At 48.0% G+C, this 19,594-nt stretch overlaps 1 protein-coding gene across 1 annotated transcript in view; it reads right to left on the reverse strand.

The window, feature by feature from the left end:
- DNAH9 (dynein axonemal heavy chain 9) overlaps positions 1-19,594 on the reverse strand; it is a 398,671-nt gene that overhangs the window by 335,732 nt on the left and 43,345 nt on the right. Inside the window, exons 14-17 of the mRNA XM_077834481.1 lie at positions 17,400-17,641; positions 10,914-11,049; positions 4,678-4,874; positions 4,156-4,580 (exon numbers count right to left, since the gene is read on the reverse strand). Of these exons, the coding sequence (XP_077690607.1) occupies positions 4,156-4,580; positions 4,678-4,874; positions 10,914-11,049; positions 17,400-17,641 (1,000 nt within the window). The remainder of the gene's footprint in view (positions 1-4,155; positions 4,581-4,677; positions 4,875-10,913; positions 11,050-17,399; positions 17,642-19,594) is intronic.

Here is a 19,594-nt window from a genome sequence, read left to right on the forward strand (position 1 = left end):
CTACGCAACAACTGTTGCAGGACCCTGCTACCCTCCAAGGTCAGGGCCGTTGAAGCGTCCGCAACGGCCTTATCTGGGGAAGGACGAGAGCACCGGCACATGGCCTAGGTCACTGCCCTCGGTACCAAGAGGGTCACGTTGTTCGTTGGGCTCCTGCATCTCCGGTGTCGCAGAGGTCGGTGCCCAGATGGTCGCCTGAGCGGCAGGTGGAGATATCAGCGTTGTCTCTGATGCCAGCTGCTGCGAGGGAGCGAAGGATGCCAACACAACCAACGCCAACCTGGATCGCAACACCTGGCTCTGACCCTGGGCTTGATGATAGGCCCAGGGAGTCCAAAAGGGCCACTGAGTTGGTGGTTGCCATTGAGGTGGCAATGGCGCCGGAGGAGGCCGGCGGTGTCGCTGAGATCTAGACCGCCTGCTGCTGGACCTATCTGAACGATGGGACTCCGCCTCAGACCCTGAGGTCTCGGAAAAGGAAGACCATGGAGGAGCAGTACTGGGTGGTGCCGATGAGCAGTGCTGGGCCTCTGGGGATTGGTGCAGTCCCCCCACATGGGCGGCTGGCACCGGGGAATGGTGCAACGGAGATGGGGAGTGGTGTGACATCATCGCCAGCTTGCCCCGAGATGGGATAGGTGGCTGGGTTATCACCGGTGCCTCGTCCCTCCTTGCAGAAGGTGGTACCATCAGACGAATAAGGTCCTGAGCTGTCTCAAAAGTCTCCAGAGTGGAGGGGAGTTGAATGTCCCGGCCATGAAGGTCCAGAGAACGGTAGTGGGCCAGACTCGACTGGACCCTTTAAGGGCAGGAGTTGATGAGCCCCTGGAAGGCTGCGGACCCGAAGTAGGCTCAATGGACTGAGGCCTCCCTGCCACTGGCTCCTTAAGCTTAGGAGAGGAAGAGCACCCCCTCTCCCACCTCTTTTTCTTCTGGGGCACCAGGGATGAGGATCGGCGCCTGCCAGAAGTCTTATGTTCAGCACCGTGCCGGTGCCAGGAGTCCTTAGCCTCCTTTCTTGGAGCTGGTGCGCTGCGCACAGAGGCTCCGCCAACCCGAGGTTGGACTGTGGATGGAGGGCTGCCTCCATGAGGAGAATTCTGAGTCTCTGCTCATGATCCTTAAGGGTCCTCAGTCGAAACTCCTTACAAATGCGGCATTTGTCCTTTTGGTGACTCTCCCCAAGGCACTTCAAAACAAGAAGTGTGTGGCTCACTCTTTGGCATCAATTTACTGCAGACTTCACACGATTTGAACCCCGGCGACCAAGGCATGCCCTGGTGTAGGGGAACAAAACAGGGGGGAGACCCCCGCAACGGAAACTTAGAGAACCTACTAACACCACTAATACTACTAAGAATCTAACTATGTACAAATGACAGTGGGACATTGCTAAAGGCACTTGCAGATGCAAGAGTGAGGGAAGTTCCATATAGCTGTCACTGGCGGTAAAAAGAAACCGAGCAGGGTCAGGTCAGCAGGGCCCTATATTGGGCGCCATGAAGGCACGACTCCAGGGGGCACCCAGACCGACCCTATAGATACTGCTAGGGGAAAAATCTTCCGGCTGTCGTGCACGCAGCACACACACACCTGCTTGGAATTGACATGAATAAGCACTCGAAGAATTACACATTATGTACCTTAATCCAGGCTCTGGACTTGTACAGAGATCAAAGAGAAAAACCTTTCTAATCCTGCCCATCTCATACACCCCCAGTCTATAGGGCCCCAATTCAGCTAAGCACATATTGAACCTGTAGCACCCCCTTAAATCCAATGAGGGTCAATAGGACTACATATGCTAACATGCTTTGCCTCACAGGAGCGCATTGTTGAATCAGGACCTATGTACAAAAAGATTTAATCATCTTATGAACTAAGTTATTCACAAAGAGTTAACATTTCAGGGAAGTTGAGGACATGGTTGCCATATTACCTTAATGCATGCACGGAAAGCAAGAGAAGTTTAGAAATAGGAAATATCCAGATTATACCTTTTATTTCTGGTAATGACAGGTGGATAGGATAGGGTGGGTAGGTAGATTGATTGTTTGGTGTGTATATATATATATATATATACACACACACACATCCAAGAAATGTGTATATACCGTGTGTATATTTTTGTATAAATCTGTTTCTTGGATGGAAGGCATTACAGGAGTGTCAAGTGTGTGTGTATATTATATATACATATATATATACATTGTGACAAATTTCCTCCTCAGCCTTGGTGGATCCTGCACTTACTGGTGGATTTGCTTGCCTCAGAGGTTCACAGCAGCCCTCAGTTTGGCCACTTTCGTGGCTCAAATCTGCTGTTCACTCAGTTAGCCTCATCACTGGCCAGCACGGGGAAAGGAAGAAGAACAATCCCTGCAGTCTCTGCTGATCCACCTAGTGGATCGGGGAACAGGCCAGAGACCTTCCCCTCTGGTGGAACCCATAGTTCAGTTCAACTCCTCATGTATCAAGTAGGGAGTTGCGGGGGATGGAGGGATGGGGGGAACCCGGGCCCGCCCCCTACTCCAGGTTCCAGCCCAGGGCCCTGTGGATTGCAGCCGTCTACAGTGGCTCCTGTAACAGGTGCATGACAGCTACAACTCCCTGGGCTACTTCCCCATGGCCTCCTCCCAACACCTTCTTTTTCTCACCGCAGGACCTTCCTCCTGATGTCTGATAATGCTTGTAATTCTCAGTCTTCCAGCAGTACACCTTCTCACTCTCAGCTTCTTCATAGAATCATAGAATATCAGGGTTGGAAGGGACCTCAGGAGGTAATCTAGTCCAACCCCCTGCTCAAAGCAGGACCAATCCCCAATTTTTGCCCCAGATCCCTAAATGGCCCCTGGGTTTGAACTCACAACCCTGGGTTTAGCAGGCCAATGCTCAAACCACTGAGCTATCCCTCCCCCCTTGCGCCTCTTGCTCCCAGTTCCTCGCAGGCACACCACAAGCTGAAGTGAGCTCCTTTTTAAACCCAGGTGCCCTGATTACCCTGCCTGTTTTAATTGATTCTAGCAGCTTCTTGATTGGCTGCAGGTGTTCTAATCAGCCTGTCTGACTTGATTGTTTCCAGAAAGTTTCTGATTGTTCTGGAACCTTCCCTGTTATCTTACCCAGGGAAAAGGGACCTACTTAACCTGGGGCTAATATATCTGCCTTCTATCACGTCTATCCATCTGGCCTGACCCTGTCACAACATATACACATATGCATACACACTTACTTGACATTCCTATACATAATGCCTTCCATCCAAGAAATCCTTCATTAATTAGGCCTTTAAACATCCCTGTAAGCTATAGTTAGTATGTGCATCATGATATCTACTTTTAAAGCTGAGGAAATTATTGGTAAGAAATATTTTATCTGACAGATTGAGACTCCTTTTGTGCTCTTGGAATAACCATAAGAAGATCACATTTTCCTCCAATGTATTTGCTCTTCAGGACTATCTACCAATCTTTAATGTGAATATTTTTTAACCCAACGGATTGATTTCAAACAGTCCTCTGTGAGTATTTGATAATCAGACTGTGTTCTTTTGTTGTAATTGGTCAAATAAGTCACATGGTATTGTTTCTCTTCCCTGACTGGATGAGTGAGCAGGCACTTCTGGCATTTAACCTATGTTAATTTAAAATTTCTTTCCTTCCTCACACTTGCGACTTTGAAACTCACTCTCCAGGATCCCTCATGCCAACAACCCTAGATGAAATGTTCAGAGAAAGGAAACACGAAAGAGCAAATTCATTTAAAACTTTAAGGAACTATGCACAGGAAATATCTTGCAGTATTAGCCCAGCTTTACCTGTGGGGGAGCTAGGTACAGATAGGATAAGTATAAAAACAATAGACAGATAGAGCAAGTCCCTGGAATAACTGGAAGTAGGACCTAAGAGCCTAGCTCAGCAGAGCGCTGTCCTAGCCACTCAGCAGCACCACTCCCCCAGCCTCAGACCCAGTGCAAGGCCTCACGTCAGAGTAACACTTTCAGGGAATGCAACGTGTAGGGGACATGACGGTGCTTCACTCCTCAGGACAGTATGGGGTGGACAGAGAAAACAAATCCCACACTGCTCAGTGTAACCTCCTGGATGGAGCCCAATGAATGGAGATCTGGAGATGGGGCAGACAAATCTTTGTTACCTGTGTGTCACATGATCAATGAGATGCTGCTTAAACATCAGGCTCCACCTTTTGATGACATTCAGCAGGGATGCTTTGAAAGGCCGAGCATCAATTTTCATCCAACTGTCAAAGATGTTCACTGGTTCCAGGCGGTTGACTTCATCATAGATTCTCTCGTAGGAGTCAATTTGCTCCCTGAACTGATGCAATGTGGGAGGGCTCTCTGGGACTCCATTGTCCGCATGGGCTTCAATTTCTGCTGCAGTCAGGACGTGCCCATACAACAGGAACTGGCGTATGAATTCCTTCCTGTCATCCCCATAGAGGTAAGAGTAGTGGTCGAAGGAGTTGCGATAGCCATTGCAGGTTGACATCGTGTTCTGCACACGCTCCATGAGGCTGTGGCGCATGTCAGCTAAGTCACCCATGTCCTCCATATCAGCCTGGGAAATGACAGAGAGGCCTTGTGAGTGGATGCTCATCCAGAGCACACTTTGCACATTGCTGTGCAATAGGAAATCATGCACTGGGGCAAGAGACCTGATAGTGAGGGAAAACACTGTGCTCAGCCAGCCTGGACACCAGGGACGAGATCCGGTAGATGTCATTGAGGAGTCCTTCGACCATGTCGTAGAAGCCATCGTTAGCACCAGGATCCAGCGCGGGATGGAATACCAAATCGGGGATCACCAGATCCAGCCGCACCTCAAACAGGGGAGCCAGTGCTGCCTTGGAATCTGACAGAGAGCAAAAGAGATGATGGGGTCTGGGCTAGAGTAAGACAAGAAGTGACTTTACTCCATCATCACGCCCCCCCACCCCACCCCCACCGCCACCCAATGGACACTAGAGCTGAACGAATAATTGATTGGTGGTTTCCCAAGGATCAGTGATCATGACCTGATTATATGCATTATGGGCAAACAAAGGACAGTTCCAACCAATAAAATAAATATCTAATGTTTCAAACCACCTAGTTTCCCCATGCTGAGAAAATTTAGAAGTGAAACTGACTGGGAGAAAACATTTAGACAGAAAAATCTGAATGACAATTGGGAGTTCTTAAAAGAAGAGTTTATTAGGTTCCACAATCAAGAAAAGATGACAACTTTGGCTAACAGCCCATCCTCTTCAGTGATGATGACAGCAATTAGTAATAAAAAAGCAACAAATAAACGTAAAAAAGCAAATATACAGCAATTAGTATAAATTACAAGTTATGAAGTGTAGAATATTGATAAGGGAAACTAAAGACTGCAGGGAAACTAAAACTGCAGAAAAACCTGAGAGTCTCTGGACTAAGTTTAGAAGTGTGAGCAACAAGGGTGATGCCGGGGTGTGAGTGTGCTATAGACCACCAGATCAGGGGGATGAGGTGGACGAAGCTTTCTTCAGGCAACTAACAGAAGTAATTAGATCACAGGGAGGACTTCAAATCACCCCGATATCTGCTAGGAGAGCAATACAACAGTGCACAGACAAGCAAGGAAGTTTTTGGAACGCATAGGCGACAATTTCCTGGTGCAAGTGCTGGAGGAACCAACTCGGGGCAGAGCTCTTCTTGACCTGCTGCTCACAAACCGGGAACAATTAGTAGGGGAAGCAAAAGTGGATGGGAACCTGGGAGGCAGTGACCATGAGACGGTCAAGTTCAGGATCCCGACAAAAGGAAGAAAGGAGAGCAGCAGAATACGGACACTAGACTTCAGAAAAGCAGACTTTGACTCCCTCAGGGAACTGATGGGCAGGATCCCCTGGGAGAACAACGTGAGGGAGAAAGGAGTCCAGAAGAGCTGGCTGTATTTTAAAGAATCCTTATTGAGGTTGCAGGAACAAACCATCCCGATGTGTAGAAAGAATAGTAAATATGGCAGGCAACCAGCTTGGCTTAACAGTGAAATCCTTGCTGATCTTAAACACAAAAAAGAAGCTTACAAGAAGTGGAAGATTGGACAAATGACCAGGGAGGAGTATAAAAATATTGCTTGGGCATGCAGGAGTGAAATCAGGAAGGCCAAATCACAATTGGAGTTGTAACTAGCAAGGGATGTTAAGAGTAACAAGAAGGGTTTCTACAGGTATGTTAGCAACAAGAAGAAGGTCAGGGAAAGTGTGGCCTCCTTACTGAATGGGGGAGGCAACCTAGTGACAGAGGATGTGGAAAAAGCTAATGTACTCAATGCTTTTTTTGCCTCTGTCTTCACGAACAAGGTCAGCTCCCAGACTACTGCACCGAGCAGCACAGCATGGGGAAGAGGTGGCCAGCCCTCTGTGAAGAAAGAAGTGGTTTGCGACTATTTAGAAAAGCTGGACAAGCACAAATCCATGGGGCCGGACACACTGCATCCGAGGGTGCTAAAGGAGTTGGTGGATGTGATTGCAGAGCCATTGGCCATTATCTTTGAAAACTCATGGCGATCGGTGGAGGTCCTGGATGACTGGAAAAAGGCTAATGTAGAGCCCATCTTTAAAAAAGGGAAGGAGGAAGATCCGGGGAACTACAGGCCAGACAACCTCACCTCAGTCCCTGGAAAAATCATGGAGCAGGTCCTCAAGTAATCAATTCTGAAGCACTTAGAGTAGACGAAAGTGATTAGGAACAGTCAGCATGCATTCATCAAGGGCAAGTCATGCCTGACTAACCTAATTGCTTTCTATGATGAGATAACTGGCTCTGTGGATGAGGGAAAAGCCGTGGACGTGTTTTAACTTGACTTTAGCAAAGCTTTTGATACGATCTCCCACAGTATTCTTGCCAGCAAGTTAAAGAAGTATGAGCTGGATGAATGGACTAGAAGATGGATAGAGAGCTGGCTAGATCTTTGGGCTCAACAGGTAATGATCAATGGCTCCATGTCTAGTTGGCAGCTGGTGTCAAGCAGAGTGCCCCAATGGTCGGTCCTGGGGCCAGTTTTGTTCAATATCTTCATTAATGATCTGGAGGATGGTGTGGATTGCATCCTCAGCAAGTTTGCAGAGGACACTAAACTGGGAGGAGTGGTAGATACACTGGAGGGTAGGGATAGGATACAGCAGGAGCTAGACAAATTAGAGGATTGGGCCAAAAGAAATCTGATGAGGTTCAACAAGGACAAGTGCAGAGTCCTGCATTTAGGATGGAAAAATCCCATGCACTGCTACAGACTAGGGACTGAGTGGCTAGGCAGCAGTTCTGCAGAAAAGGACCTAAGGGCTACAGTGGATGAGAAGCTGGATATGAGTCAAAAGTGTGCAGTAGTTGCCAAGAAGGCCAACAGCATTTTGGGATGTATAAGCAGGAGAATTGCCAGCAGATCGAGGGACGTGCTCATTCCCCTCTATTCAGCATTGTTGAGGCCTCATCTGGAGTATTGTGTCCAGTTTTGGGCCCCACACTACAAAAAGGATGTGGAAAAATTGGAAAGAGTCCAGCAGAGGGCAATAAAAATTATTAGGGGGCTAGAGCACATGATTTATGAGGAGAAACTGAGGGAACTGGGATTATTTAGTCTGCAGAAGAGAAGAATGAGGGGGGATTTGATAGCTGCTTTCAACTACCTGAATGGGGGTTCCAAAGAGGATGGATCTAGACTGTTCTCAGTGGTAGCAGATAACAGAAAAAGGAGTAATGGTCTCAAGTTGCAGTGGGGGAGGTTTAGGTTGGATATTAGGAAAAACTTTTTCACTAGGAGGGTGGTGAAACACTGGAATGCGTTACCTAGGGAGGTGGTAGAATCCCCTTCCTTATTGGTTTTTAAGGTCAGGCTTGACAAAGCCCTGGCTGGAATGATTTAGTTGTGGATTGGTCCTCCTTTGAGCAGGGGGTTGGACTAGATGATCTCCTGAGGTCCCTTCCAACCCTGATATTCTATGAAAGACATCAGGGGAAAATCCATGGCTGGAAAGACCGAGGACAAAAAGGAGGTCTTTTAATAAGTATATCAGGAACAAAAGAAATCCTAACAATGGCATAGGTTCATTACTAGAAGATGATGGCAAAATTATTAATGATGCAGAAAAGGCAAAAGTGTTTTAAAAATTTGTCTTTTTCTGTACTTGGAAAAAAGCAGAATGATGTACTCATATCACATGAGAATGATGAAGAACTTACCAGCCAATTAGTAACTACGTAGGATGTTAAGGAACACCTACTAGGGATAAACATTTTTAAATCAGTAGGCTCAGATAACTTCCACCCAGGAGTCTGAAAAGAGTAAGATGAGGAGATCTCTGGCCCACTGACACTAATTTTGAATAAATATTGGAACAATGGGGAAATTCCAGAAGACTGCGAGAGTGCTAATGTTGTGTCAATATCCGAAAAGGGCAATTGGGATGACTGTGGCAACCATACGCTGGTTAGCCTGACATCAATCCTAGGCAAAGTAATGGAAAACATGATACGGGATTCAACTGATAAAGAATTAAAGGATAGGAATATACTTAATGCCAGTCAACATGGTTTTATGGAAAATTCTTCAAGTCAAACAAATTTAATTTCACTCTTTGATGAGATTACAAGTTTGGCTGATCAAGGTAACTGAGCAGACTCTGACAATCTTAAACTTTTATAAGACGTTTGACTTAGTATCACATGCTATTAGGATTAAAAAATTTGAACTATACAACATCAGGAGAGCACACATTATGTGGTTAAGGACTAGCTAACACACAGATCTCAAAAAGCAGTTGTCAATAGGGAATCAGGACGTTTCTAGTGGGGCTCTGCAGGGATTGGTACTAGGCCTGATGCTGTTCCACATTTTCATCAACAACCTGGAAATAAATATAAAATCATTGCTAATAAAATTTGTAGATAACACAAAGCCTGGCAACGTGGTAAAGAATAATGAGAACAGTGCAGAAATACAGAGTGATCTGAATCACTTGAAAAATGGGCCCATTCAAACAAAATGTGTTTTAATACAGCCAAATGCAAGCTTACACGTTTAGGAACAAGGAATGCAGCCATCCCTGCTCAATGGGGGGACTGCATCCTGGAATGCAGTAACACTGAAAGGATTCAGGGATCATGATGCACAAGCAACTGAACACAAGTTCCTAGTGTGATGCTGTTACAAACAGAGTTCATGCGATCCTTGGATGTATAAACAGGGCAGTAGCACGTAGGAGTAGGAAGATGATTTTTACTTCTGCATACGGCACTGGTAAGACCAATACTGGAATACAGTATCCGGTTCTGGTGTCCACATTTTTAAAAGGATGTTGAAAATTTGGAGAGGGTGCAGAAAAGAGTCACACAAATGATTTGAGGCCTGAAGAAAATGCTGTACAGTGAGAGACAGAGCTCAGACTGTTTAGTTTACCAAAAAGAAAACTGAGAAGTGACTAGATTACAGTACAGAAGTGCCTTCGCGGGAAGGAAATACCAGGTACTTAAGGGCTCTTTAATCAGGAGGAGAAAGGCAGAACAAGAACCAATGGCTGGAAGCAGAAGCCAGACAAAGTCCAATCAGAAATAAGACACGTTATTTTAAAAGTGAGGGTGATTAACCACTGGAACAAATGGCCCAGGGAAGTGGTGGATTCTCCATCTCTTCAGATCCAGACTGTAAAAGATGCTTCAGTCAAACACAAGTTACTGGGCTCAATACGGGGGTGACTGGGTGAAATATAATGGCCTGTATTATGCAGGAGGTTAGAAAAGATGATCTAATGGTCCCTTATTAATCACAGGGAGGAAAGTGCCTGGCATGGCAAATGCTGTGAAGAGATTAACAGAATTCACCATATGGTCATAGCAAGCAGAAGAAATATACTTTACTTGTGTCATCTCTGTGCTGCACAGACCCTGGGGTGGGTGACTGGGACCAGATTTCCTCATGGGCCAGGTCTCTTATTCCATTTGACCAGTCACAAACTGGACCGTTGAGCCCCTCCTGGATGTGGAAGAGGGGGTCACGCAGTGCCTAGGTCCTTTGCAGATGGGAGAGAGGCTCTCACTGGTGCCAGCACCACTCAGCAGAGCTGGGATCACGACTCTAAATTACATTGTCCATCGTCCTGTTAATATCTGGTGTGGTGCTCTCCACCCCCGGCCCACTAGCACTAATCTGCTCTACAGATTTCTCTGCCTCCACTCAGCTTATGTGAGGGCTCCACACGTTAATGGGCTTCTCAAACACTTGCTGCGACTAGCCAGCCTATGGTGATGCCAATGCTACAGTGTCAGTGTAAGCACAGAGGCAGACCGAAAAAGAGCATCTACTGGTCTCCAGGGAGAGTGTGGAACAGAAACCAGGCAACACAGTGCTATTACCCTTCCTCCGTCTGTGCTGTGTTCCTCCAGATGGGAACCACAGCCTGGTAACGCCTGGGTCTCGAAGGATATGCTACGCTGTAATTAAACACCTGCGGATGGCCCGCGTCAGCTGCCTCAGGCTGAATGCCAAGCCTGAATAGCTATACAACAATCTTATAGTCCCACAGCCTGAGCCCCACAAGCCCGAGTCGCTGACATTGGCCAGCCACAGGTATTATGTGGCAGTGTTGGCATACCTGGAGCTAACGGAAACCACGTACATGTGGAGACTCTCAGTGCAGCCTGGAGCCATCCCCAGGAGCTCTGACAGGGCAGCTCAGCACACAATGACTCCTGCTCTTGCTGCACAGCAAAACTGCACTCCTTGTCCAGCTGCCTCCCTCCTGTCCAGACACAAACACCTCCTAGTCATGGACAGCAGGTCAAGACGTTCCAGCTACACACTAGCAATGGAAACCTCGCTGAGAGCAGAGAGGGGAAACCACCCTGACCTGAGAAAGGACAGCTCTGTTACCTGTGTTTTCCAGGAGGTATTTGAGGGAGCACTCAATAGCGTTAAAGAATCCATCCAAGATCATTTCATCCACATAATCAACGTAGGCTTCCCAAACTTCGGAGGTGGGGTCTGCAGCAAACAGACTCAGGTTTTCCTGAAAAAAAATGGAAGTCACCTTCAAATACAGCTAGACTGAATTCGTCTCATGGTAGAATGACCCACTGGACCATTATTAAAACAACAGCTACAAATTAATAGAGAGAGATTAAGCAGGTTGATAGCCTTCAGGAAGACAGAGAGCAGATAGGAAGGATGGTCTAGCAGTGAAGGTGCTAACCTAGCATACAAGTGCCCTGGGTTCTGTTCCCTCCTCGAACACAGACTTTCGTGTGACCTTGAATAAATCATTTAGCCTCTCTGCACCGGAGTTCCCATCTCTATGATGGGGCTAATAGCCCTGCCCTGCCTCACAGGAGTGATTCAGATTGCTCTGTCTGACTGCATTGTCACCCCTCACTCCCGACACACCTTTCAGGATCCCTGGGTCCTACACACACCCATCACAACATGATCCAGTGCATTACATGCCCCAATAACAACTGTGTGGGTGAAGCCAGACAACCACTCCACTCTCGAATGAACTCACACAGAAAAATGATAAAAGACAAAAACACCACGTCACCCATGGGTGAACATGTTTCACAGAATGATCACTCTATATTTGACCCCTCAGTCCGCATCCTTACAGAAAACTTGAACAGCACCTCCAAAAGATGAGCCTGGTAGTTTAAATTCATAACTTTGCTAGACATTAAAAATCATGCTCTTCATAAAGACACTGGATTTATGACAGGTTTCAGAATAGCAGCCGTGTTAGTCTGTATCCGCAAAAAGAACAGGAGTACTTGTGGCACCTTAGAGACTAACAAATTTATTAGAGCATAAGCTTTCGTGGGCTACAGTCCACTTCATCGGATGCATAGAATGGAACATATAGTAAGAAGATATATATATATATATGCATACATACATACATATAAGTTGGAAGTTGCCATAAAAACTGTGAGAGGCTAATTAGTTAAGATGAGCTATTATCAGCAGGAGGAAAAAAAAACTTAGTGATAATCAAGGTGGCCCATTTAGACAGATGACAAGAAGGTGTGAGGATACTTTACATAGGGAAATAGATTCAATATGTGTAATGACCCAGCCACTCCCAGTCTCCGTTCAAACCCAAGTTAATGGTATCTAGTTTGCATATTAATTCAAGCTCAGCAGTTTCTCCTTGGAGTCTTTTTTTTTTTTAAGCTTTTCTGTTGCAAAATTGCCAGCCTTAAATCTTTTACTGAGTGGCCAGAGACGTTGAAGTGTTCTCCTACCGGTTTTTGGATGTTTTGAATGTTTGCAACAGAAAAGCTTCAAAACCAGACTCCAAGGAGAAACTGCTGAGCTTGAATAATAGCTCATCTTAACTAATTAGCCTCTCACAGTTTGTATGGCAACCTCCAACTTATCTGTATGTATGTGTATATATATATATATATATATATATATATATTCTTACTATATGTTCCATTCTATGCATCCGATGAAGTGGGCTGTAGCCGACAAAAGCTTATGCTCTACTGGATTTATGGTTTATTAAAACAATCTGCAACCCACTAACTCCCTTTTTTGTCCTATGACTGCAGAGGTATTAATGGGCCAATTCACCTTGAATGGTCTCTTAGAAAATGTGCTAACTACTTATGCTAAGCAATCTGTTCCACCATTTATTTAGCTGGGACACTAGTACCTTTCCCAGAGCTAAAGAAGACCTTTGTGTAGCTTGCAAGGTTGTCTCTCTCACCAACAGAAGTTGGTCCTATAAAAGATATTACCTTACTCACTGTCTCTCTAACCCAGTGGCTCTCAAACTGTGGGTCAGGACCCTGTTTTAATGGTGTTAGACTTGCTGGAGCATGGGGCCCAAACTGAAGCCTGAGAGCTTCAGCCCTGGGTGGCAGGGCTCAGGTTACAGTCCCCCCTCAGGCTGAAGTTCTTGGGCTTGGGCTTTGCCCCACCCCCACCCCAGTGCAGGGCAGTGAGGCTCAGGCTGTGGTCCCCTCTCCTGAGGTCATGTAGTAATTTTTGTTGTCAGAAGGGGGTTGCAGTACAATGAAATTTGAGAACCCCTAACCAAAGGCAAAGTGTTGCATTTGCTACAGAGGGAGGTAAGGGAAGCTGTAACAGACACCAGTGACCTCCGGTAGAATTACTCAGGGAAGGGCCCTTTGTTTCCCGCTTACTATTTTCCTGTCATATCACTCTCTGTGCTTTCCTCTCCATAAAAAGAAAAGGAGTACTTGTGGCACCTTAGAGACTAACCAATTTATTTGAGCATAAGCTTTCGTGAGCTACAGCTCACTTCATCGGATGCATACTGTGGAAAGTGTAGAAGATCTTTTATACACACAAAACAAGAAAAAATACCTCCCCCCACCCCACTCTCCTGCTGGCAATAGCTTATCTAAAGTGATCACTCTCCTTACAATGTGTATGATAATCAAGTTAGGCCATTTCCAGCACAAATCCAGGTTTTCTCACCCCCCTCCCCACAAACCCACTCTCCTGCCAGCCCCCCCCATGTCTAACCTCTGGTCCCCCACCTCCCCAGACTTCCTTGGACCTTTCTGCCTCTCTCTCCCCTTCCCCCCCTGCCCCATGCACACAGTGAGGTTGTGACAGGAGAGTGGGTTTGTGTGCGGGGGGCGGGTGAGAAAACCTGGATTTGTGCTGGAAATGGCCCAACTTGATTATCATACACATTGTAAGGAGAGTGATCATTTTAGATAAGCTATTGCCAGCAGGAGAGTGGGGTGGGGGGAGGTATTTTTTCATGCTTTGTGTGTATAAAAGATCTTCTACACTTTCTACAGTATGCATCCGATGAAGTGAGCTGTAGCTCACGAAAGCTTATGCTCAAATAAATTGGTTAGTCTCTAAGGTGCCACAAGTCCTCCTTTTCTTTTTGCGAATACAGACTAACGCGGCTGTTACTCTGTTTCCTTTCCATGTTATTAGTGCCTTGATTGTAATGCTGCTGCCTTTGGAATCGGTAATAGATTTCTGAGCAGTGAAGAATATTTCAGCCGATATAAAGGCTCCTAGGAAACATCCAAAGGAGGATGATAGGGATGCAGGCACATTAGAGGAATTCCTTGCCACAGGCTGTGTTCTGATGGGGAGTTGATGAAAAGAGAGGGGCTTAGCACTGAGAACTTCCCTTCTGCATTTATATACCTGAACTGGGCCCACATCATAGAATCGTAGGACTGGAAGGGACCTTTAGAGGTCATCTGTGCTCATGGCAGGACTAAGTATTATCTAGACCATTCCTGACAGGTGTGTGTCTAACCTGCTCTTAAAAACCTCCACTGATGCAGATTCCACAACCTCCCTAAGCAATTTATTCCAGTGCTTCACCACCCTGACAGTTAAGAAGTTTTTCCTAAAGTCCAACCTAAACTGTCGTTGTTGCAATTTAGGCCGATTGCTTCTTGTCCTATCCTCAGAGGTTAAGAACAACAATTTTTCTCCCCCATCCTTATAACAAACTTTTATGTACTTGAAAACTGTTGTCATGTCCCCTCTCAGTCTTCTTTTTTCCAGACTAAACAAACACAATTTTTTCAATCTTCCCTCACCTCACTCCAGGTCATGTTTTCTAGACCCTTAATTATTTTTGTTGCTCTTCTCTGGATATTCTCCAATTTCTCCACATCTCTCCTGAAAGGTGACACCCAAAACTGGACACAATACTCCAGCTGCGGCCTAATCAACGCAGAGCAGAGTGGAAGAATTACTTCTTGTGTCTTGCTTCCAACACTCTTGTTAATACATTTCAAATGAAGTTTGCTTTTTTTGCAAGTGTTACACTGTTGACTCATATTTAGCTTGTGATCCACTATGACCCCCAGATTCCTTTCCACAGTCCTCCTTCCTATGCAGTCATTTCCCATTTTGTACGTGTACAACTGACTGTTGCTTCCTAAGTGGAGTACTTTGCATTTGTCCTTATTAGAGTTGCCAGGCATCCGATTTTCAACCACAACGCCCGGTCAAAAAGGGACCCTGGCAGCTCTGGTCAACACCGGAGCAGGACTATGGCTCCATACAATTCCCGGAAGTGGCGGCATGTCCCCCACTCTGGCTCCTAGATACAGGGGCAGTCGGGCAGCTCTGTGCACTGCCCCCACCCCAAGCGCCGGCTCTTTAGTTCCCATTGACCGGGAACCGTGTCCAATGGGAGCTGCGGAGGCAGCGCCTGCAGATGGGGCAGTGTGCAGAGCCACCTGGCCACACCCCCACCTAGGAGCCAGAGCGGGGATATGCTGCCACTTCCAGGAGCTGCCTAAGGTAAGCACCGCCCAGACCCTGCACCCCTCACCCCCTCCTACACTCCAACCCCCAGCCCTGAGCCCCCTGTCACACCCAAACTCCCTCCCAGAGCCTGAACCCCCTCCCACACCCCATTCCTCTGCCCCAGTGCTTGGCCCCTCCCGCATCCAAACCCCTTCCCACACCCCAACCCCAGCCCTGAGCACCCTCCCACACTCTGAACCCCTCAGCCCCACCCCCCTCCTGCACCCCAAACCCCTCAATGCAAGCCCCACCCCAGAGCCTGCACCCCCAGCTGAAGCCCTCATCTCCTCCCACACCCCAAGCCCCTGCTCCAGCCCAGTGAAAATGAGCACGTAAGCGCAGGTGGGCAAGAGCAAGCAACGGAGGGAGGGGGGATGGAGTGAGTGAGGGCAGGGCCTCGGAGAAGGGGTGGTGCATCGGGGCAGGGGGCAGAGCAAGGCTGCTCGGTTTTCTGTAATCAGAAAGTTAGCAACCCTAGTCCTTATTGAATTTCATCCTATTTACTTCAGACCATTTCTCCAGTTTTTCCAGATCATTTTTGAATTCTAATCCTGTCCTCCAAAGCACTTGCAACCCCTCTCAGCTTGGTATCATCCGCAAACTTCGTAAGTGTACTCTCATGCCATTTTCTAAATCATTAATGAAGATATTGAACAGAACCGGACCCAGAACTGATGCCTGTGGGACCCCACTCAATGTACCTTTCCAGCTTGATTGTGAACCACTGATAACCACTGATAATTGAATAGTCAGAGTTGTGTATCTTTGGAAGGGCCTTTCTCTGGGAAAAATCCCATTGGCTCAAGCTATCTATATGAGCTACTTATACAATCCGCATTGCCGTAGTGTCTGAGCACCTCACAATCCAGTGCATTAATTCTCACAGCACCTTGCAAGGGAGGGAACAGCCATTGTCCCCATTGTACAGATGCAGACCTGAGGCTCAGAGAGACTTAGGGCATGTCTACACTAGCACTTTTGTCAGTATAACTTATGTAGCTCGGGGGTGTAAAATAAACACACCCCTGAGCGACGTAAGTTACACCAACAGACGCACCAGTGTGGACAGCGCTTTGTCAGCGGGAGATGCTCTCCCACTAACACAGATACCACCACTCATTGGGGGTGAATTAATTATGTCAATGGGAGAGCTTTCCCAGCAGCACAGAGCGGCTACACGGGAGATCTTACAGTAATGCAGCTGCGTCGGTACAACTGAGCTGCTGTAAGGTCTTTAGTGTAGACACGGCCTAAGAGATTTGACCAAGGTCACACAGAAAGTCTGTGGTAGAGCAAGGAATTGAACCTCAAGTCTCCTGCTAGCACTTTAACCACTGGACTAAACCCAAAATGTATGTCACCTCCTCTGGTCAAAGAAGCAGAGACTATTCTGGTTCTGGGGACTGAAATTACACATTCTCGGGAAATAATTCAAAATGTGCAAGTCAGACTGTTGATTAAACAGCTCAACAGCACTACAAAGAGATTCAGAGTAATAGAAAATATAACATTCAGAAAAGCAGAACAAAGACTTTTGGACTGTCTTTCAGCAGACTTGCCAGATGGGGCTGTTCCTCTTGCATTAATTTAGTAGCTAAATCTGAGTCGATTTGACACTTGAAATGCGAGCCTCCTCCCTGAGCCATGAAATCGTTTGAAGTGCCTGCTCTAAAATCTAATCACCAGGTGTCAACAGAAATTTTGACCCCGGAACAAACTCTGCTTATCGTATGTTTATTGTTACTGCTTGGAGTGCAAGTGAGGGCAGAAGTCGGGAAGGCGATGGAAACGATGGATTTGGGGTTATGGAGCCACATGCTCGATGAGCGGACAGGGGCATGAAACCGACTGCAGTATTGCCAACACTGAACATCCAAAACCAGGAGTCAGGTCCCGCACAATCATGAGATTGCCTGAAAAATCAGGAGATTCTTTATATTTGCCTTCTGGATTTTGGTCTTTACTCAAACTTTTCTCCAGAATCATGAATACTAGAAACTTGGTGGGAAGAGAAGCAGGCTCTATGGACAACCAATATCCCCCAGCAGCATTCTGTATCTGCTCTGTAGCACGGTAAAACTGTGCCAGGACTCTCTTCACCTTCACCAGCGCATGGATTCTCAGCCCCGACTCTTTGATGAGGTTGTAGCGCTTTTCTAGCCGTTCAGGCCGGTCATCCAGACTGAGCACATTTTCCTTTTTCCCCTCTTTCCTCTCAAAAATCGGTGAGACCCACGATCTCATGATGCTCTGAATCTCCTCGACATTGTCCTTGGCTTTCTGGATCCTTCGCTCAAGGTCATGAACGCTCTCGATCACCATGGAGATGTGCTCCCACAGGCCTTTTCAACAAATAAAGAGGGTTTGGCTCAGGCTCTGTCTATGCTACAGACTTCTGCCGGCATAGCTACGTGGGTGTGGAGAGGTGTGATCTCCGCCTGACGCAGCCGTGCTGGCGGAAGCCCCTAGTGTAGACACAGCTGTGCTGGCAGAAGCTGCACTTTTACCAGCGTAGCTTGTTTCATGTGGGGCATTGGAATCAGCAGTACCAATCGAAGTGCAGGTTTGCTGATACAAGCTGCACCCACTCCAGGAGTGCTTAGCTGGCACCGCAGACTGGTGTTGCTCTACCAGCAAAGGGCTCCTAGTCAAGACACTGCCTGAGCATTTTCATAGCAATTCAGCAGGGCTTGCACATATTCTCACTTTGGATTCTGTTAGGAAATGCTCCTGAATTTTCCTTATGGTCACACGAGTCCCCCATGACCACTGCATAGGTCCCAACATGGGGCAGAGCTAGCCCTGAATGCCAGACACCACCAAGCCTCGTATCACAAGCAAGAGGGTCGTTGGTCTCTCCCGGCCTTTCCCTAATTCTTTTCTCCCGCCAAGAACTCACAATAAAGGCACCCTGCTTCCCCTGGTTTCTGCCAACAGTACTGTCTGTGTTCCAGCCAGGCCCACAGGCCCTGCTTCCAGGAGTGGGAATGCCCCTCTGACCAGAGCTCTGCTGGAGAAGCAGCAAGGCACGGGGGACAGAGTATCCTCTGTGTGCAGGGTGTCACTGAAGTATCAAAGACAGGGCAAATCCCAGAGCTGGGAGCCAGGCCAAGCAGGGGAAATGTTCAGGGGAGAACAGGCTTAACAATGGTTCTCCTACCCCAGCCCTGCCCCTCCCCAGTATCACTCTTGCTATGCTCCCTCCTGCCCCTGGAGAAGAGACACACCCACATCACAGCCCCTCAAAATTCTCCCCTCCCCCATCCCTCACTCAGAGGAGCCCATTAGGATTGCCAACTTTCTAATCACAGAAAACTGAATACCCCTGCCCTGCACCCTACCCCAAGGCCCTGCCTCCTGCCCCATCCCTTCTCTGAGGCCCCACCCCCACTCACTCCATCCCCCCCTCCCTCCGTCACTCGCTCTCCCACCCCCACTCACTCATTTTCACCGGGCTGGGGCAGGGGTGTGAGAGGGGGGTGAAGGCTCTGGCCGGGAGTGTGGGCTCTGGGGTGCAGGAAGGGGCTCCAGGCTGGAGCCAAGGGGTTTGGAGTGTGGCATGAGGCAGTGGGTTGGGGTGCGGTAGGGGGTGAGGGCTCCGGCGTGAAGGAGGGGGTTCTGGGTTTGGGGGTGGGGCCGAGGGGTTTGGAGTTTGGGAGGGGGCTCTGGGCTAGTGGTGTGGGCTCCAGGGTTGGTCCAGAAAGGAGGGGTTCAGGGTGCAGAAGGGGGCTCTGGGCTGGGGGTGGCTCCAGTGTGGGGCCAGAAATGAGGGGTTCAGGATGCAGGAGGGGGCTTTGGGCTGGGGGTGTGGCTGAGGGGTTTGGAGTTTGGGAGGGGGCTTTGGGCACAGGCAGAGGGTTGGGCTGTGGGAAGGGGTACAGGCTCTGGGGTGGAGCCAGAAATGAGGGGTTCAGAGTGGAGAGGGTATTCCAGGCTGGGGGTTTGGGTGAGGGAGAGTGTTAGGGTGCAGGCTCCAGGTGGCACTTACCTCAGGTGGCTCCCGGAAGAGACCGGCATGTCCCTCCAGGAGTCGCGCAGAAAGCCTGCCAGCCCCGTTGCACCGGCAGTGCTGCCAACCAGACTTTTAATGGCCTGGTCAGCGGTGCTGACCAGAGATGCCAGGGTCCCTTTTTGACCGGGCGTTCTGGTTGAAAACCAGACACCTGGCAACCCTAGAGCCAGTTCCACTGCCAGGGGACCCTGCACAGCCCCGGGGGTGGGGCTGGATTTGCCCCATGAGGCCCTCTGGCCACCACCACAGCTGCCAGCACATGCTCAGCCCAGCATGTGGGCTT

The sequence above is a fragment of the Eretmochelys imbricata genome, chromosome 14, assembly GCF_965152235.1.
Source record: "Eretmochelys imbricata isolate rEreImb1 chromosome 14, rEreImb1.hap1, whole genome shotgun sequence".
Classification (NCBI taxonomy): Eukaryota; Metazoa; Chordata; order Testudines; family Cheloniidae; genus Eretmochelys; species Eretmochelys imbricata.